The 20,787-nt window shown below is 45.4% G+C and overlaps 2 protein-coding genes across 6 annotated transcripts; both read right to left on the reverse strand.

Moving 5' to 3' along the window:
- Positions 1 to 3,510: 3,510 nt before the first annotated feature.
- On the reverse strand, positions 3,511 to 6,679 carry NAT8 (N-acetyltransferase 8 (putative)). The gene is made up of 2 exons (XM_015064081.3): positions 5,202 to 6,679; positions 3,511 to 4,568 (listed from the first exon to the last, which is right to left on the reverse strand). The coding sequence occupies exons 1-2, from the start codon at positions 5,413 to 5,415 to the stop codon at positions 3,796 to 3,798; spliced, it is 987 nt and encodes a 328-aa protein (XP_014919567.3). The 5' UTR covers positions 5,416 to 6,679; the 3' UTR covers positions 3,511 to 3,795.
- A 5,503-nt stretch (positions 6,680 to 12,182) lies between these two features.
- Positions 12,183 to 19,938, reverse strand: TPRKB (TP53RK binding protein). 5 transcript variants are annotated; one of them, XM_053200770.1, is made up of 5 exons: positions 19,782 to 19,938; positions 16,567 to 16,726; positions 15,096 to 15,218; positions 13,588 to 13,764; positions 12,183 to 12,344 (listed from the first exon to the last, which is right to left on the reverse strand). In XM_053200770.1, the coding sequence occupies exons 2-5, from the start codon at positions 16,705 to 16,707 to the stop codon at positions 12,258 to 12,260; spliced, it is 528 nt and encodes a 175-aa protein (XP_053056745.1). In that variant the 5' UTR covers positions 16,708 to 16,726; positions 19,782 to 19,938; the 3' UTR covers positions 12,183 to 12,257. The 5 variants fall into 5 exon arrangements, with proteins under 5 accessions (XP_053056745.1, XP_053056746.1, XP_014919519.1 ...); XM_053200771.1 differs by having other exon boundaries at positions 16,567 to 16,666; positions 19,782 to 19,925; XM_015064033.3 differs by having other exon boundaries at positions 19,626 to 19,785.
- Positions 19,939 to 20,787: the final 849 nt, after the last annotated feature.

Genomic DNA, 20,787 nt, shown 5'->3' on the forward strand with positions numbered 1-20,787 from the left:
TTTTCAACTCACATGTGCACATGTGCATGTGCCAGGCAGAGGCATGTGTATGGCAGGCAAAACCAAAAAACAAATTTACCTACTTTGACCAAACTCATGTCAGTAGCTCCACTGTTACATAAAAGGAAACCTTGATGTCCTTAAAATTTTACTGAGTTCAGAATAAAACCTCATCCTTCAGATTGAACAAGTAACTTACTAGCTGAAAAAAGGTGAAGGGAAGTTTAGAGTCAGCATTCTAGGGGTTTTTTTTTTTGCTGCTGGGTCCAAGTCACTGACCTGTAAAACTATCTTGGACCACGCGCTCCCTCCTTCCTACTTTCTACAAACCCACACTTGCCCAAAGGGGTCCCTGCAGAAGTCACAAATCTGTACTTTGCAATTCCCTGTAAGCCATGGCCTCAACTCTGCCTGCATTCCCATTGGCCCAGTTCAGGAAAAGCACTTTCCCTTCCTCCTTCTCTTCCTGCCCCTTCTTCTCTCCTCTCCCTCCTCTTCCTCTTTCCCCTCCTCCTTCTCCCGCTCCCCTTGCCCTCCTCATCCCTCCTCCTCTGTCTCACCGACAGAGTCAGCAATATCATATCTCCACCAGAGTTCCAGGCCCATAGGCACTGACTGTGACTTTTAGATTCCTCAGGAAAGTGTCAACCATCAGCTCTTTCTCCAGCAGAAGGGCACATAGGTGTCAAGCCTTCTCCGCCAGTGGGCTTGGGGTCACAGGTGGCTCCTTGCCCACCCTTGGCTTGGTTGGGGCAGACTCACTGCTGGCTAGCCATAACTTCCATAATGACCTCTCAGCGTCTCTGCTCTCTCCAATCTTTTGTATCTTGCCTTTGGGTTTTAGAGCCATCTAAACTCTTCCTTTTTTTTTTTCTATCTCTCAGACTTCTTTACAAGTGAATTTCACATAACATAAAATTAATCATTTTAAAGTGTACAAGTCAGTGGCATTTAGTACATTCACAATGTTGCCCAACAACCACCTATATCGAGACTCAAAACATTTTCATTGCCCCAAAAGAAAATTGGCAGCCATTAAGCCATCACTCTCCATTTCGCCTTCCCCCCCAACTCCTGCTAACCCCCTAAACTGTCTTGGTAACCCCTTTGGAATTTCCACATTTGGGTCTCAGATCTTATTTCTTATCTGTCATATCTGGTGCTTGGTCTGAAGCTCCAGTTTAACTTCCCATTATCCTTAGCCCACTATCTTGACCTACATACCCTCCCTGCAATTCACAAATGCAGACACATTCACTTCTACGGCTTTGAGGCCCTTTCCTGAACTCTGCAGAAAAGCACTGCTTAAAACTCCACTGACTGTGAGTGTGGATCCTGTCTGGGGAAGATGAGCAAAGGCGTTATCATCCAGGGAGGGCCTGGCTTCTGTTCCTGGCTGTTAGAGCACCGTCTGTGAAACAGGCAATAGGGAGCAGAGGGGTCTCCTGACTTCCTCCGCCTGAGGTGGAGCCAGAGGCTCATGGGAGGGTGACCACCATGTTGCATTAATACTGATGTGCTAATACCAATCTAGTGTGCATAATAAGCTTTGTATTCACACTTTCTTTTAACAGGCTTCCAGGCAATGTCCTGCTGATCTGGGGACCACCCTTTGAGTAACAGGGACTAAACAGCAATAACTGCCAGAATAAAAGTAGGATGAACTGCTTCTTACCTGCTCAGAAGTTATCTTTCCAACCCAATTACCCCTGCCACTCAGCTGAAAAGTGGAGAAGCACTTTTCAAACAAAGAGGATAGGTGGGAGAGGTGGAAGGCAGAGGAAGCATGTGTGGAGGCCTTAAGCAGAAAGACAGCTTTGGTTTATTGAAAGAACCTCAGGGTGATTGGGATAGTGAGTGCAGGGAATTGGAGCAAGTGATGGGCAAGCTCCATTCCTGGTTCCAAATTTTCAGGGGCACAAGCCCTGTCCCCTCTGGGAGACCCTCCCCCAGTCTGTGGGGTAGGTGTCCTTTTGATATTCTTTGTCCAGTATTTCCACCATCCCCACACTTATGACAACATCACTGCACTTGCTCCTTCCTTGGTCTCTCAGCATCCATCCCCTGGCCTGTAAGCCCCTGGAGGGCATGGACTATATCTACCTGGGATGAGCAAAACCATTTAATTGTCACTTAAGAAAACTTTCAAGGCATTGGGACCACTGTGGACCTCCCCCATCTCCAGCACCAGCTGGTGCCCACTTGGGAATTCCTCCTGAAGGGCTACATGGCTGAGCCTAGGACAGCTGGTGAGGGCTGGTGCCCTCCTCTTCCTACCCCTCAGAGAGGCTGGGCCCAAGGCCCTGCCATTAACTAGAAGCTGAAACACAACTGAGAGGAAACAGAAGCTTGATTTAAAACAGGGGGTGGGGGGCACAGTGTAACAGGAGATTCTGACGGTCCAGTCTTCTGAGAAACACACAGGGAAGGTACAAAGGCAGCAGGCCTGGAGGAGGTAGAATGCCTGGCAGAAGGGACTGAGCGTGACCCAAGGCCAGAGAGGAAAGAGACTGAATGGAGGGCAACACAGTTGAGGCCCACGGTCTTGGGCAATAAAACATGAGTATTTGCAGTCACACCATTCATTTGATGGAAGGTCCCCAGTTAGGTAAAATGTGCCTGTTAACAATGCCAGTTGGCAGGTTCAGGCCTGATTTGTGGCCTGACTGACCCTTCAGAGGAGATAAGCTATGAGCAGGCACCTTGCCAGAATGGGAGATGCCCCCAAATACCGCTGTGTCACAAGACCCAGACTGAAAGGGTGCCTGGACTTCCTGGGTCATCAGGGGACTCACTGGCTCCCTGGGCTCAGCCTCTGGGTTGGGGGAGACCGGTGCCAATGATAGGCTAGCTGGGCAAAGTGCATAGGGCTGCATACACCAGCATGGGGCCTAAGCCCCACTTTGCCACTGTATCACAGGCTTGGGGACAAAAGGGTCATACCTGGGGCTTCTGTGAAAATCTTGAGTCTCTGAGCACTTGGGGACAGGAGGCAGGGTCCCAGGTGTGGTAGGTCTGGGAAACTCAGCAATCCCATTTCCTCTTGGCCAGACACACACATTCTCATTTTCCCTTCAGGCCTGTTCAGGACATGTGACTGGGGCCTGGCCAGTGGGCTGGCCCGTTTTAAAATCCCACTCTCTGCCCCAGGCTGTCTTCTTCCCTTTCAGTGTAGATGATGGGTGGGGGCCAAAGCAGGCTGATGGCACCGTCGGCCCCAGTCCCTCTCACAGAATTATCCTCTCCGTCTTCCTCGGCCCTTTGCTGTGTGCCTGCAGCTCCTCTCACTAAAGAGGCAGGGCCCATTTCTCTCCCTGGGTCTGGGATGTCATAGATGTGACACCCAGGAAGCTTGAAGAAGCATTTGCCTTACTTTTTGCCCCTCTGCAATTACCTTAAAACCATGGCTGAGCTCGCCTGTTGGAAAATGAGAGGACCCAGTGGCCCTGTCACTCCAGCCCACCCCATGACATGTGCATTAGGCTATCTGAGACCAAAAGAGCTGCCAGTCAAGTCCAGCCTAAATTGCTGACCACAGACGCATGAAATAAAGAAATATTCGTTGGCGTTAGTTTATTTCATTAGTTTGTTTTAATGCAACATCTCATGGCACTAGGTAAATGAAACAGCAGCAACCCCAAAAGACTGAATGAGGGGGCCACCCACCACCAACTCCACTGGGTTCCCACGTGACCAAGCAGTAAGCTTTCACTGTGCTGTCACATTGAGACTCTGGGGTTTGCTTGCTACCTCAGCAGAGCTGGCCCTCTCCGGGCTGAGCCACAAGGAACCAGATCACGGGCCCACTTCCAGACCCTGTGCCTCAGAGGCCCCAGCAGAGGGGAGGTGGTAGACAAAGCCAACTGTAGGAATAGCAACTAGCCTCCAGCTTATGGAGGAGAAGAATTGGTGCGTTTTCTGGAAGCCCATGTGCTGGTAGAGGGCCCAGGCCGAGTGCTGCAGCATGGAGGTGATAAGGATGACTTGGCTGTACCCCTGGTCCCGTGCGAACTGGAGGGCAGTCCTGACCAGGGCCTTCGCTATCCCCTGGCCTCGGTGCTCTGGGGCCACACACAGGTGAAGCAGCTGCAACTTCTCCTTCTGCAGGGTGGCAGGCAGAACGCCCATCATGCCCACCACCTGCCCCTCAGCTTCAACCACCCAGAAGCAGGAGCCAGGCTTACCCAAGTAGGTCTTGGTGATGTCAGACATATCTGTGCACAAAGACATGACTATAAACTTGGTCCAGGGGTATCTGGAGAGGAATCTCAGGGCAGCGAGGAGGATGAGGCTGGCTACAAGGGCCAGGACCCAGGAGCCAGAGAGCAGGAAGAGGGTGAAGGGCACCCCAAGCAAGAGCACCAGGGTTCGGGGCAGCTTCAGGATGTGGCAGAAGGTGGTGGGGATGTGCTCATTCATTCCCTGGGAGAACAAGTCCAGGACCCGTGTGCGGTCGTTCTCCCGGTATTTGCGGATGTGATAAGGAGCCATGGAAGACTGCTGAGCCTGAATCTCAAAGTCCATGAGAGAGAGAGAGCTAAGTGTCCCTGCACACCTTCTGGGCCACCCTGGGGGAGAAAGAGGAAGTCAGATGAGTGTCCCATCTCTGCCACCTCCCAGGAGTGGGGGAGACCCCCGCTCATGGGCATTTCTTTCTGCTTTTGCCCAAAAGGATGTAGGCCACAGCCACTGGGAGAAAGTGTAGGGTCAGAACGATTTGCATATGATCCTGGCTCCGTCCCTTTCTAGCTGTGTGACCTTAACATATCACCTAACTTCTCTGAACCTGTTTTTTTCATCTGTAGAACCGGATCAAGTAAACACCTGGCTTCTGGGATTGTTTTGAAGATTTAATAAAGTAACATACAAAGCTCTGATATACAAAATACCCTCCTCTCCACCCTCTTTCCCCTTTTACTGGCTCACTTAGCTTGTTGGCACTTTGGGGCGGCACCATGCAGCAGCCAGACCATGTGTCCCCAGACCTTCGGTCCCTCACCAGGAACCATACATTGTAGGAATCCTGTGTTCCCAAGTAAAAGTCTCAACAAAGAGTCCTTCCCCCTTGATTGCAGATTTTTAGGCTGCTGGGGTTGTGTAAGAGTCAATCACCAAAAAAGGGGCAGCCTGGACATCCAGAGGAGAGTCTGGGGCTCCAGGCCTCTCTCCAAACACTGTCCTTTCTACCCGCGTCCTCTCACCTGTTACCACAACGGCCTTGAATGTCCAGAGCAGTCTCGGAGTGGCCTCTGCTCTCAGCCTCTGCCTGGCATCCAGGAGAGACTGCCCAGGGCCTGCTCCACCACCAGGGACCAGGCCCTCCCTGGATGGCCACCTCATTGGCTGGTTCTTGCACCTGAGAGGCTGGACTCTGACCGAGCAGGAAGCGCATTCTCCACTCACTCTTGTGATCATCAGAGATTCAGCCTGGAGTGGGGAAGCGGGGTCTGGAACAGCTCAGGGGGCCTTGCCCTTGCAGATGGCCTTCACTCTTCCTCCCGTGGTGGTTAAGGCCTGGAGTATCTCCCAGCAGGCACCTTGATGTGCTCTGGTGTCCACCCTCAGCCCCTCCACACAGCTCCTAGAAGCCTGGGGTTGCAGGCCTCACCGTGTGCTGTCTTCATGAGCTACAGTCCAGGCTGAGCACGCAAGGGGCGCTCTCCCTGCCTAGGCGTTACCTGGTCTGAGGAAGACTGACCATGGGCAGTTCCCTGCACTCATCTCACTAGGCTCCATCTGCGTTCGTTCGTTCGTTTGTTCATTCATTTATTCATTCACAGTACTATTATGTATGATGCAACTACTAGGTGCCTAGCGTCCTCTTCAGCTATGAGCAACAGTGACACACAGCGATGGGCACCAGTACCACGTGCAGCTGGTGTGTGTTCGATCGTTAGAGCCTCTGTGCCATCACAGCTGTTAAATAGTTTGCGCTGAGGTGAACTAAAGCAGGGAAAAACAGAAAATCCCTTCTCCGTGGAACGGATATGCTGCCGAGGGGGCTGCTTCCCTCCCCAAACTGAGTTTGCTCCTCTCCCCACGTGCCCTCACCCTGCGGCCCAGCTAAGCCCCTCCCTCTATATTCTCACCGCTTACTGAAGCCGAGACCACCGATCTATCTACTCAAGCATTTGTCGGTAGTGTCATCAAATGCTGATCCGGCCACGCGCCGTGGGGGCCATTGGGCTACGGCACAGCGCCCGGCAGACCCTGGTTTCCCGTCCTCGAAGCTCCTCGCGAGATTCCGGGGATTGCGCGGCGCGCGCCACCTCTCACACCTGTGACGCGCGCGGGGCAGAGAGGTGCGGGCCGCAAGAGAGGATTAATAGGGGTTCCCGAGGAAGGACCCTTAGGTCGAGACCGGAGGGAGAGGTAGGCCTGAGCAGGGCTGAGTGAAGGAGAGCGTTTTGGGCTGAGGGAACAAAGGCGTGAAGACCCTGAGGCAGAACAAAGGCAAGGTTTCCAGGGAAAGGTGGCCAACATGGCCACGGAGAGAGGGAGGGAGCGGTGAGGGTGGCAAGGGCCCGTGCGTGTGAGGTCTGTGCCCCAGTTGTGGCGTTTGGACTCTACTCCGAAAGCGATGGGAGGCCATTGGTCAGCTAAAAGCTGGGGAGTAACCTAGGCAGGCGCGTGCACGTGTTGCTGTGGCTACAGGTGGAGAGTGAATGGGAAGCGACAGTGGAAGCGCGCAATCCCCGCCCCCCACGGTCTAGTGCGGCACCGCAGCTGATAAAGGAGCCTCGGGGTAGAGATATGTAAGATGCAAGCAAGAGCTTCTGACCAAGGAGGGCTAGTGGGAACAAAAATAGAGCCCTGCTCCACTCACCAAGCCGTCAACCCCCCCCCCCCCCCCCAGCTGAGTCTGGCCAAAGGAGAAGGTACCTATTTCTTACTTGCTCAAAGACATGACTCCCACTGAACTGTGCATCCAACGGGCAGCATCTGTATGAAAGGGGTGACTTGTTCTGTGTTCACCAGGAAGCCACGTGGGCTAGCAGAGGGCCTACAAGAGTAAGTGGTGACTTGGACCAGAGTGAGGCGATGGTGAGAACCAGCCCACCTGTAGGTGCATCTGGGGACAGGAACGGCAGGAGTTTGTAATGATCCAGATGGGAATGAGGATGAGGAAGGGGTCAGAGATGATAGTCACATTTCTGGCAAGAGCCTCTAGAGGATGCTGGAGAGAGAGACTTGGAGAGAAAGATCATAACTGGGGCTGGTGTTACCATCCTGAGGCCTTCTGATCAGAAACCAAAGACGGGCAGGCTGGGATCCAGGCCCAGTGGATGGAGACTGCTTACGGTTCTGGGTCTTTGGCAGAAGGGTAGAGTTTAACGTGAAATCTGAGTGGTGAGCCATGCGTATTTGCTACATTTGTTTCATACATTTAATGTTTAAACATTTCAATGTTAAGTAACATTTGAACTAAGAATCAAAACGGGGGACAGAGAGCTCCAAAGTACAGTTGAGTTTTCCTACCAAGTCTGCTATTAACCAGTCAAAAACCTCATAGTCAAGCTGAAGGGTCAAAGGTCTGTGGTCTGTCCCCACATTCTCTTTCTCTGTATTCTCTCTGGTCCTCTGTAGCATCCTCAAAACCCAGTGACCTTGGTTTACATCCAGGCTTTTCATCCTCACAGCCATGAACAATGATCATGAGGATTTATTGACATGAAAAAAAAAAAAGTCAAAATGTAACTCCAAGAAATAAAGGATTATAAAGCCGTAGGTTTTAACTCCTTTTGGTGAAAATGTAACCTGAAAATAATGTACAGACACAAGCATGCAGAGAGAAAAGTCTGAGTGATCATACCAGATGCTGGCAGCATCTGTCTCTGGATGGAGGGCCTGTGGCTCATTCTCTGTGTAAAAGATGAAGCCTGGAGTGGGCTGAGGCTCCAGGCTCTTGCTTTCAGATGATGAAACAGAGGCTTGGGAATCTACCTGGCTCTGCCTCAGCCGGATCTGAGAGCCTAGAGGGACCTATCTAAGATCATGAACTCCTAAAGGTAAGGCAGAGGTGCTTATTCTATTAGTTCATGTTTTAATTAACTTTTAGTGTATATAATTCAGTGGCATTTTGTACACACACTGTGTTGTACGGCCACCACTTCTGACTCCAAAGCCTTTTCACATCCCAAAAGGAATTCCCTTGCCCCTGTGCAGTCACTCTCTCCACCTGTTCTCTCCAGACCCTGGCAACAACTAACCTGCTTTCTGGATGTTTCATTGAAATGAAATCATGTGATATGTGAACTTCTGTGTTCAGCTTCTTTTACTTTATGTCTTCAAGGTTCACCCATGGTGTAGCATGTATCAGTACATCATTGCTTTTCTATGGCTGAATAATATTCCATGGGAGGGATAGACGACATTTGTTTATCCATTCATCCAGTGATGGACATTTGGGTTGTTTCCACCTTTTGGCTGTGGTGAATAGTGCTGTTAGGAACATTTGGGTACAAGTTTTTGTTTGAGCACCTGTTTTCAGTTCTATTGGTTGTATACCCAGTAGTGGAATCTCTGGGTCATATGGTAATTTTATGTTTAACATTTTGAGGAACTGCCAACATGTTGTCCAAAGTGGCTGCACTGTTTTACTTTTCAACCAGTAGTGAGCCCTATTTTATTTTACTACTTGCCTCAGCAATACTGCCTGGTACATAAAGGGAAGAGATTGTTGTTATTCACTGAGAAATCAGATGCCTGACACTGTGACGAAGCTATTTTCCTATGCTCTGCTATTTGATATTCATGACAACCAAGGACAAAGGTTGGTATTAATGTTCCCATTTTACAAATGGGAAACCAAGACCAGAAAAGCTGAGAGATGTCCTACCCAAGACCTCACAGAGTCACTGTTATTCCAAGAGTTGTGGATTGGAGAAGAACATGTCACTAAAACCCCTCACTTACATCTATGACACACATTCCCTACTACACCAGTGCAGCCCAGAAATGGGCCAGTGAGATGGATGATGGTAAATGAGTGGCATTACATTTTGGAAGTCTCAGGGAGAAGAGAAAATCAATTCAATTACATTTTAACTGAGTTGGCAGAATCTCCTCTAACCTCTCGTTGGGGCTCCCAGTAACCCAACATCAGGCCAATGCCCTGAACTTTTACTGAGAACTCATCACTTAAAGGAGACGAGTGAAAGAAAATAGTAGCAAATCATTTCAAGGGGAAAGAAGTAGGTAAGAACATCCTTGGTAAGATGCTCAGAAATCCTAGGTCAGTGATTCCAGCTCTACAGAAATGTTCTGTAACCTTTCAATTCTCTGAGAAAGTGAGAAGGTCTCAGGCCCCAACACTCAAATTAGGGTAACTCCAGCAAATTTTATGCAGATGATGAAAGGGACTAACTCTGAAGGTGTGGGTGGGTAGAGGGGGATGGGAGATGGTGTGGGAGCCAGGTATGTTATTGCCCAGAGACCTGAAGCAAGGTGGGAGGGTGAGGTGACAGGAGCCTGACCCAGGAGTTGAAAGGTTCAGAGACAAAGCCAGTGCACCTGACCTTACAGGGAGGGGTCAGGTTAATAAATACCCTGGCCTCACTCTCTTCCCCTCTCCAATCTCAGCCTGGCCTCCCAGTGGCCAAACCCAAGCAGAAGCCAAGAGACCTCTTGCTGACATACAGGTCAGCCACCTGGAACACAGAGAAGAGGGGGTAAAGGTGAAGAGAGATCTGGAGGGGAACATGGGAGATCAGCGGCACAAAGGACTGTGAAAGCATCAATGACAGGCAAATTCGATGACTACAAACTGCTTATTCTAAGACTGGCCAAACTAGGTTATGCTTTCCTCATTATTGTGATGTGACTGCAGAGTGGTTGCCTTCAGCAAAGCCAAGAGCAGGGAAGTGGCTGCAGCGGGGGGTGCAGAATGGCACCTTTCTGCTCTGAAGCCTTTAATGAGTTCAACTCCTCATCCCCAATAATTCCACTGTAGAGAAACTATGTTAAAGAGAACCATATACAAATGTTTATTTGCAAGTGAAGTGAAACACTGAAAGCAATGTAAGTGCATAAAAATAGAGGAAGTATGTATGTGATGTATTTCACATCAATAAAAAGAATGTGAGCACGATGGCAAGGGAGGGACAGTGGACTGAGGTGTTAGGATCTGGGGTCACATAGATTGGGGTTTTAATCCCAGGCAGGGGAAGAGAGGTCTTTGCAATGGAGATGTCTGGGGGAGCACCACCTTAACCGAGGGACCAATCTTTGTATCACCAATAATAGGGCCAACTGACATTGCCTCCTGATGATATGCAATGGCAAGGACACAAAATCTAAAATATTTAAGTTGACTTAAATCATGAACAAATCCAAACTGTGTGGAAAAAGACAGGGTAGGTACTCTTCAAAAAAACGTCAACATCATTCTTAACAAGATTGTTGTAGATAAGAGACTGAGATGACAGATAAACACTATAGGCTGAAGAGACATGTCTGCAACTCACTTTCAAATCTTGCAGCAAAAGTGTGTGTGTGTACACAAACCTGAGCTCAGGAGAGCACTAGCAAGCAAATGTAGCAAAATGTTAACAACAAATAGTGAATTCACATGAAAGGTACATGGACTTTCACTGTATTATTGTCAGTTGTTCTGTAGGTTAGACTAAATTTGTTTTCTTGCTGGTAAAAAATCTCTTGGGATTGTAGTAAGGACTAAACGAGGTAGTGCATATACAATGCTAAGCACAGTGCACACGAGAAATGTTAGCTATGTACATATGTACTTTGTTATTTATGATCATGATAGAAATCACTAAGTACTTCTACCTCCCTGCTTTCCAGCATGGGGCAAGATCACACTTCTCTGTTCCTTGTGAGGTTGGCAGGGCCATGTAACTTGCTTTGGAGAATGAAACATGAGATAAGCAAACTGGGTTCCTGAGTCACTATCCTGACTGTTTACAGATTCACACAATCTGGCTATGTAGACTGAACAAGACACAAATTTTTGTCGTGTGAAGCCAATGAGCTTTAGGGACTGTAATCAAAGCCTAACCTAACCCAGATATCCACAAAACAAGGCCCTCAGGTCAAATCCTGTCCACCACTTGTTTTTGCCCATAAAGTTTCACTGAAACACAGCCGTACTCATCATTTATGGTCTGTGGATACCTTTGCACTATGATAGCAAGAGTTGAGTAGATACAGTGGAGACTTTATGGACTGCAAAGCCGAAAATATTTACTATCTGGCCCTTCACAGAAAAGTTTGCTCACCCCTGACCAAGCCTGTCTTGACTGCTACGATCAAAATATAAAGTGAAAAAATAAAACCCAAAGCATTTATAAAACATGGCTTTATACTAGCTCTATGACCTTGAGCAAGTTACTTATTGTTTCTATAATCTTTTAGTTTCCTGGGTGTAAAATGGTGGTAATATTAAGTGTTTACTTTATAATATTATGATGAGTAAATTCTTGTATGTAAAATACTTGGAACCGGGAGGCTTGGAAGGGAAATACTAGATTAGCCAGAAGTAAGGGCAGGAATATGAGCTGATGAATATAAAATCACTAAGGCAAGAACCTAGTAAAAATCCAGTTATTCCAATTAAATAAAAATAAACCTGAATAGATACAGAAGACTAGACAGCAACAACAAATAATAGCAACAGTGGTTATCTTTCAAGATATTAAGAGAGAGGACTAGGAATGGTTTGTTATACCATTCTGTGTTTTAAAATTTTCCATAATTGAACACGTTTTATTTTTTTTAATTAAAAAAATTTTTTTAACATTTATTATTGAGAGAGAGAGACAGAGCATGAGCAGGGGAGGGGCAGAAAGAGAGGGAGACACAGAATCTGAAGCAGGCTCCAGGCTCGGAGCTGTCAGCAGTCAGCACAGAACCTGACGTGGGGCTTGAACCCACGAACCGCAAGATCGTGACCTGAGCCAAAGTCAGACACTTAACCAACTGAGCCAACCAGGTGCCCCTGTTTTTTTCTTTTAATTTTTTAATGTTTATTTATTTTTAAGAGAGAGAGAGAGGCAGAGTGCAAGTGGCGGAGGGGCAGAGACAGAGGGGTAGACAGAATTGGAAGCAGGCTCCAGGTCCTGAACTGTCAGCATACAGCTAGATGTGGGGCCCAAACCCACGAACTGCGAGATCATGACTTTAGCCGAAGTCAGACACTTAACCGACTGAGCCACTCAGGTTCCCTGAACATACACATTTTATAATCAAGAAAGAAAAATCAATGTTTTCTTATGAAAAATCTTAATATTTCTGTCATTTTACAAAACATCTTTTGTTGACATTCTACAAATGATACCATCCAACAATGTTCCAATACTTTCTTCTTGTGAAGACAGTTTATATATCTGTGAAAATAAAAGATGAATTATGACATGCTAATATATTCATGCACTACTAGTTTCTATTATACAAACATATATAAGTTAAATTATTTATCATTCAACTACTGGGATAATGACATGAAATCACAAATCACGAATGTGATTAAAATATGTAAAGTAGATGGCAATTCATAATTTATGTCAGAAGTTCCCTTTAAATTAGTTATGGTAATAACCCTCTACACATAGAAACTGAATCTGTACCAATTTTTTTTTGAATCTGTACCAATTTTTAAAGCATACGTCAAGATATTAAAGATCAAGCTTACACAGTATATTTGAAATGTAAAATAAATATAAAATGTATTCTGCACTTTTTTTTTTTTCTTCAGAGAGACAGCACGAGCGACAAGCAGGGGAGTGGGAGAGAGAATCCCAAGCAGGCTCCATGCCCAGCACAGAACCTAATGCAGGGCTTGATCCCATGACCCTGGGATCATGACCTGAGCTGAAATCAAAAGTAGGGCACTAAACCAACTGAGCCACTAACGTGCCTCTGAAGTTATTTATTCTTTTTTTTTTTTTTTTTAATGTTTGTTTATTTTTGAGAGAGACAGAGCAGAGTAGGGGCAGGGAGGGAGAGGGAGACACAGAATCCGAGGCAGGTTCCAGGCTCTGAACTGTTAGCACAGACCCTGACACAGGACTCAAACTCGGGAACCAGGAAAACATGACCTGAGCCCAAGTCAGAAGCTGAATTGACTGAGCCACCTAGGCATCCCTGAAGTTATTTATTCTTAATTAAAGAATGCTTTTATCAACTAAATTTCTAACTAAATTTTACATAAACCAGCATCTTTTTTTTTTTTAATTTTTTTTTTAATGTTTATTTATTTTTGAGACCGAGAGAGACAGAGCATGAACGGGGGAGGGACAGAGAGAGAGGGAGACACAGAATCCAAAGCAGGCTCCAGGCTCTGAGCTGTCAGCACAGAGCCTGATGCGGGGCTCGAACTCAACGAACTGCGAGATCATGACCCGAGCTGAAGTCAGATACTCAACAGACTGACTTCGGTCGCCACCCAGGTGCCCCTATAATCCAGCATCTTCTAATTCTTTGCATCTGTAACTATTTTTCAAGTAATTTTTAATTACATTAACCTTTCTTAAAGAAAAACAAAAACCAGAAGGATCAGTGGTCAACAAGCAAACAACATCAGTATTATTCTTCATCTATCACACTTTGTAAAAATACAGATTTACAAACCTTTTTGACTTCTGTAATATTTGTTATGTCAGGTAGATTTTTCAGAGAAACTTGATGACCTTCTACCTGAGATATTAAGTCTTCTTGATTTATTTGTTTTTCTCCCTCTTCAATGTAAACAATTAGAATTGAAGTGTCATTTGCTGAGATACCAAATTTTTTCAGAGCTTCTGAAATCTAAGGAAAAGAACAACAACAAACAATAACCAGTAGCTTCTGTGTCTGAAACATCCCCCCATGGGCCTCCTTTTTCCTTGGTCAGGTTCTTATTTTTCATATCCTAATGATTCTACCTACAGTGTTTCTCTTCAACAACCCTTCTTGACACCCACCACATCTGCCTCTAGAGTACTCTCTGCTCAAAACTGCACCTTATTCCTGCACAATCAAGCCTACTTCTTGGCGTTTCTTAACATCAACACTCCCTCCCTCTGGCCCCAAGTGACCCTCTAGCCACGCACACCCACCTTCTACCCAGACTGGACCATATGGGTGTCCACCATTTCATACATTTTTTCCTATGCTCAAACTTTGTCCTCAGCCTGGAGTGTCCTCATCCCTCAAGGTCCAACACTAATGTCACTAATGTCATCCTTTCTCCTTACAGGAGTTGCTTCTTTGCTGTTTCCATTGGTTTGAAGTATTATTCCCATTATGTCACTTATCTTAGTGCATTTGGATTTCTGTCTTGTTTACCTGCCTTCCTCAGGAACATGTTTCTTCTGCCCTAGAACTGTAACTGTAAGAGGGACAAGCCCAGCAGATGTTTACCGAAGTGAAGTTTCTCAAATTATTTCAAATGATGTCAAAGAAATTATAATTATCTGGTAATTTTTTCTCCAGGTACTGAGGAATTCTATTATCATGCATTCTATAAACTTTATAAAATTTCAAACATTATTTTAAACCATGCTACGGGTTTCCTAATTGTCCTTTGGATGATGTTAGTACCTGGTTGTGTTCTTAATAGTAGTAGTAATACTAAAACTTCATCAGCAAAATTTAAGTTATTTTTTTCATGTGCCACAGGTAGAATATCTTTAGCTCAATAACTTTGATTACTACCAGTATTTCAAACCACAAACTCTTCCTGAGCCCTGGGTATATGAGTGAGCCTGTGTTAAAGGCTGTTCCAAGTACCAGGTAGGCTTCTGGTATATGGAAAAGACATGGATTCTATCCTTAAGGAGTTATAGGGAGAGTAAAAGATGTGCATGGTAACACACAAATATCCATGCTTAATGTTTTGCCATTTAAATTTATATATCATTTAGAGGGATCTTCCTGACCCTATATGGTAAGAAGGACAGATAAAACTATCCTCATCTAATGTAGCTAAATTTTTCTTTACTCCTATGTGAAGTGACTCCAAAGCTTATTTGTCTAGGAAGAGGCAGTGCTAAACCTCAATCTTTCCAGAACACTCTTCACTATTACAGCCCAACACTGGGGAACACACATTAGCACAATACAATCAACATAAATAAAGTAAAATCCATATTAATTACATTGTTATTTGGGGAAAGGTTGAAAATAATTTCAGTTGATAGAGTTTTTGTCTTCATTTTTCCCAGTCTGTAGAGATGAACTGCTTTGTTTGAGGCCACAAGTATCTGAAATGGATCAACAATCTACCAAAGAGAACATAAAGAATCACACACGGAGAATCTGGAGCACTTGGGAGACACGTGCCTTCTCTCTTGGTAACTCCAATGTCAGGCTGTTTGACTTCATCACAGTTTCTATGGACTATATTTTCAAAATTGCTGGGTGTTCAGTAAATCATAGAATGTTAAAGCTGCAAGGAACTTAAATAGTAAAAATTTAAAAAAGAACATTGGGGGGCGCCTGGGTGGCTCAGTCAGTTATGCGTCCAACTTCAGCTCAGGTCATGATCTCGTGGTTTGTGAGGTCAAGCCCCGCGTTGGGCTCTGTGCTGACAGCTCAGAGCCTGGAGCCTGCTTCAGATTCTGTGTCTCCCCCTCTCTCTACCCCTCCCATACTCATGCTCTGTCTCTCTCAATAATAAATAAATAAATATTTAAAAAAATTTTTTTTAAAGAACATTGAGCACTAATATGGGGAAAGGCCATAGTCTAAACATTTTACCTGTATTATTTTAATTCTTAAAACTACCCTATGAAATCAGTATTATTATTCACACACAGTAGATGAGGAAGCCAAAGCAAAGAATGTTTGGGTTTGAATCCCAGCTGTCACTTCCTACTGAGGGACCTTGGGCAGATCCCTTAGTTTTATCTGTTGGATGCAGATAATCATAGTAGTTACTTCATAGGGCTGTTGTGAAGATTAAGTGAGTTAGTATACGAAAGCACTTAGAACAATGGCAGGAACAGAGCAAGCATGGTACAAAGGTTGCCTACCACTTGCTCAAAGTCTTAAGTGCCAGAGCTGAGATTAAGTCCTAGTAACATGGTTCCACAGTGTGTGCTCTTAACCACTACGGATGCCTCCTGTGCAGAGATTTTTCTAGTTCAAATGAGTAAATGAAGCTCCAGGCATTTGCCATTACATCAGAGTCAGAATACAACCTTTCATATCTTCTGGGAAGGGCCTAGCACTTTGGCTTCTATTCACTATTAAATTCAAGGTTGGCTCAATCTGACTCCACAGTTTAGACAAGAACTATTTATCCAAAGATGACAATTTTAGGCTAACCTGTAACATCATAAAAAATTAACATATTATTGGAGTGCCTGGGTGGTTCAGTTGGTTTGGCATCTGACTTCGGCTCAGGTCATGATCTCTTGGTTTGTGGGTTCGAGCCCCACAGTAGGCTCTGTGCTGACAGCTCGTAGCCTGGAACCTGCTTCAGATTCTGTGTCTCCCTCTTTCTCTGCCCCTCCCCCACTCATGCTCTGTCTCTCGGTCTCTCAAAAATAAGCATAAAAAAATTTTTTTTAATTAACGTATTCTTAAATGCCCCTTTATAGCTCATTTGTTCTTACTTGTACTTACCACCTTAGGGTTTATTAATGCACCATCAATAGCACCTTCCATGGCCTTTTTTCTCAAGTCTCCAGCATTTTTTACATCTTTAAACAACAGAAGGGTCACCCTGCATTCGGGAAATAGGTCCAGCTGATGCGTTAACTGCATTTCACAGACAAGCACGATTCTAAAAGACCAAAAGACTTCATCTGTTTAAAAGCTAATGGTATAATTCAACTAATAAACATCCTCAGTAACAAATATAACAAGATGACAGAACTGTTACCCTAGAAGAATCCATCCCAAAAGCACATTTGGCATCCCCATGAGATGTCTACCAACCCTGCTGAGTTGTTCCTAGCTTCCTTTACTGAAAGACCAAGGTTGCTGCCTGCTTCTCTGGTTGTGCAGGCAGGCAGGCTTTGATGCATGGCTGAGGGGCAGCTTCTCTAACAGACAAGTAGGAGCAGAATGTCAGGAATTCTTTAGGCCACGGATTACTTATGGTGTTAACGAAACCTCACTCCAACTTAGCCTTTTTAGCTTTCTGATCTTCCCATTTTATGTATATTTTAGCAGAACCTAGACACAAATATTAAGAAAATTTTATCGAAGTACAACACTTGACTCAAAGATACTCATTTCACACATGACATTTAAGTAGAGAGGGGGTACAATTATTTTTAATGTTTTATTTATTTTTGAGAGAGAGCATCAGCATAAGTGGGGGAGGGGCAGAGAGAGAGGGAGTCACAATCTGAAGTGGGCTCCAGGCTCAGATCGGTCAGCTTACAGTCTGATGTGGGGCTCAAACCCTCGAACCATGAGATCATGACCTGAGGCAAAGTTGGATGCTTAACCAACTGAGCCACCCAGGTGCCCCAGGAGGGGGTACAATTATTAAAAAATCAATACAGGCCTTTTCTTAGACATAAGTTTAATAAGGAAAGGACAAAGACATAAAAGAAACATAAAGGACAACTTGACTAACTAGAAAGACAACCATATTCTTGAACTGAAAATCTAAGTATTGCAAAAATGTGATCTTTAAAACAATTTCAAAGTGTTAGTAAGTTATTTGGGGGTGGCAATTTGGTAAGTTCATGTTATCCTTTTACTTGGTAGTTTCCATTTCTAGGACTCTTTTCAAGGAATAATTAAAAACCTGAAATTTTATGTAATAAGATGCTCCTCTCATCATCCTAATAGCAAAAAATTGAAAACAAACTAGCAAATAACAGATTTGTTGCAACTAAACAAGCATTAAAAACTGTCATCTTGGAGACCAGTTAATTTGTGTGAAATAGCAATAAATAACATTAAGTAAAAACATCTGATTGAAAAACAAAACACAGGAGCACCTGAGTGGCTCAGTCAGTTAAACATCTGACTTCAGTTCAGGTCATGATCTTAGTTCCTAAGTTCAAGCCCCACATCAGGCTCCTGCCTGGCAGTATGGAGCCTGCTTGGGATTCTCTCTCTCTCTGCCTCTCTCTCTGCCTCTCCCCCACTGGCATGCATACTCTATCTCAAAATAAATTGTAAAAAATACATAAAAAAAGACAAAACATAAAATGTGGCATAAACTGTGGGCTTTTCAAAAAGGAGCATAAAAAATATTGAAAGGAAGATACACCAAAAAGTTATCTCAGACTTGGTGGAATTACATCTGACTTTTTGTTAGGATAAAAAATATATGTGTGAATAATATCCTGGCACACAGCAGTTCAATCTTTATTGTCATAGTAACATCCAACGGGGAAAAAAATGATACAGAAAAATATAATGAATACATTCCCAATTACACAAAAAGATGCACACAGAAAACAAAAAGATGAAACACACCAAAATATGGCCATCTTGGGTGGCAGGATTATTGGTAACGTTTATCATCTTCTATAAAAAAAAAAATTGCACTGAATTTTCTACAGTAAGCACACAAAATAAGAGTACAGATAATCAGCAAGGAAAAAAACTTTCCATTATGTTTTTATACTAGGGGAAAAAAGGTCTCCTTGATGAGGTTTTGGGGTGATAGTGGGGTTCACAGCTGATGGTCAATAAAGAATTCATGAAGATGTCTTTGGTACAAAAGTGATTTTATTAAAGCATGGGAACAGGAATCCAGGGCAGAAACAGCTGCACAGGGGTTGTGAAGAGTGGCTTGTTACATACTATGAGTTTAGGGGAGGTAAAGTCAGAAGGGAAGTTTCCAGAGACTTTCTTATGCTAAAGACTCACAGATTACGGGAGGCCTAGCTATTGTCAAACTAAGTTGTTGTTGTCGTTGTTTTTCCCCTCTAGCAAATCATTAACATTAAGACAGCAGGGAGTTCCGGGACTTTAGGCTATTGATGGGATTACGTTTCTTTTGTAAACTGGTAGAGACTCATCAATTTAACCATTTGTTTTCTGTCCTTTCCTTTGTTCTTGGGTAGACAGGGGTGTCCATAGAATGTCACACAGATCCCACTGGGGTGGGGGTGTGCTAGCTTATATTTTGCCCTCATCCCGCCTTATGGCCTCTCATCAGCCTAGCAAAAGTCAAAACATAATTCCCTCACTTGGGCCAGAAACTTAGAATCATCGTTGCAAATCACAGCAAATCCAGTCATACTCCTAGCTCCCATAGTTACTCTCTAGTCTTGACGACTTTACCTCTTAAGTACCACTTTGACCCGTCCACTTCTCCCCAATACCCACTGCCCCCAGCCCAGGCCGCATGTCTCAACTACAGCTGTGGCCTCCTAGGGGTGGTGGCCTCGCAGTTCCAGCCCTCCTTCCATCCAACTTCCACCTGGCAGTAAGAGCGATCCTTTCAAAACGTAAACCATATCTCGTCCTTCCGCCGCTCTTGTGATAAAGCTCCCACTTAATGGCAGGGAGTTTCAAACCCTCCAGTCGCAGCCCTCTCCCCTGGTGCTGCTGCCAGCGCACCTGTCTCCGGACCGCGGTCTTTCCGCTACAGCCCAGTGGTCTCCCCAGTTTCAAATCCCCAGGCTCGCTCCCCAACTCTGCCCCTCCGACAGGTACAGCCCCTGACTTCTTCCTCCCTCCCTTCAACTCCGTTTAAAAAGTCCATTTACCAGGGTCCCAGGCCCTCTTACACGTGCTCCTCAACCCTTTTCATCGGTTTGATGAATCCTCATTCAGCTGTGTAGCACTCAGAGAGCATGAGCTTGTCACTGCCGTACTGAGCCCCCGGGGCTGGCCCTCCGCCCGCCCTGCCAGGGAGGACTCACCTGCGCACTCTCGGTCCTCCGGGAATGCCTTCCCCTCGGAAACAAACCCCTCACTTTCCGGAAGCTGGGCCGCAACCGCGCAAGTCCCTCCCGAGAAGCTCCTTCCTCAGCTTGAGAGACGCCGGCGGACGCAAATGGGAGCCAGGGCCCCATCTGTCACTTCCGGCTATGGGGACGGTAAGGATCCGGGGACCGGACGCTGAGGTTTCAGGGCGCGACTCAGCCTTTCTCCAACGCGTTTTGGGCGTTGGAGGAGACATCGGTTTCTTCTTGTGCAAAGAACAGTGTTGGCCAGGATGAACTCCACATTCATCTCAGCTACATTTCTTTTCGGGGACGGACGGAACTTGTTTCCTTCTTGCAACGGTGCGGTCATTTAGGAAAGCTCTGGAGTGGACCGCGATTTGCTTCGGGTACTTAAGAGGTGACAGTACGTTGATGAAATCAACCTCTTCCTGCTTCTAGCAGGCTCAGAAATTTGTCATCTCTAAGTGTATCAGCCTCCAAGAAAGGAGGTAATCCCCTAAACAGGCTGCAGATAATTATTTCCCATGTTTTTTGTGGTTCCGGTTCATCTTGGTCCATACTTTTCTTTACACAGGAAAACAGGTAAATTTACACAAGTAAATAACAAATATACCGGTCGGGTGGATATGTGCTATGGAGAAAAAATAAAGGAAAGGGAGGAATGCCTGGTCGAGGGTATTGCTATTTCAAATAGGATGGTTAAGAGCTCACCAGAAAGGGCCCTTTGAACAGTAACTGGAGGAGGTCTGTGTAACTGGAAGAACAGCATTCCAGGCAATAAAGAGAGTTCAAAGGCTCTGAGACACATATGGCCTTCCCCCATTTAAGGGATAGTAAAGAGAAGCATGGGCTTGAACACAATGGGAATATATAGGTGTAAAAGATATTAAAATTTTTTTTAAATGTTTATTTATTTTTGAGAGAGAGCATGAGCTGGGGGGTGGCGTGGGGCAGAGAGAGAGGGAGACACAATCCAAAG

This window comes from Acinonyx jubatus, chromosome A3 (assembly GCF_027475565.1).
Source record: "Acinonyx jubatus isolate Ajub_Pintada_27869175 chromosome A3, VMU_Ajub_asm_v1.0, whole genome shotgun sequence".
NCBI classification, from domain to species: Eukaryota; Metazoa; Chordata; class Mammalia; order Carnivora; family Felidae; genus Acinonyx; species Acinonyx jubatus.

What these genes read in the sequence shown, in the direction of transcription:
- NAT8 (XM_015064081.3), bottom strand. Translation starts at nt 5,415, where the DNA reads ATGATCACAAGAGTGAGTGGAGAATGCGCTTCCTGCTCGGTCAGAGTC. An exon ending in CAAGGCCGTTGTGGTAACAG is followed by an intron (nt 4,569 to 5,201) that starts GTGAGAGGACGC and finishes TTTCTCCCCCAG; the next exon opens with GGTGGCCCAGAAGGTGTGCA.
- TPRKB (XM_053200770.1), bottom strand. Translation starts at nt 16,707, where the DNA reads ATGCAGTTAACGCATCAGCTGGACCTATTTCCCGAATGCAGGGTGACC. An exon ending in CATTAATAAACCCTAAGGTG is followed by an intron (nt 15,219 to 16,566) that starts GTAAGTACAAGT and finishes TCTCTTTGGTAG; the next exon opens with ATTGTTGATCCATTTCAGAT. An exon ending in ACCTTTCCCCAAATAACAAT is followed by an intron (nt 13,765 to 15,095) that starts GTAATTAATATG and finishes TCTTTTCCTTAG; the next exon opens with ATTTCAGAAGCTCTGAAAAA.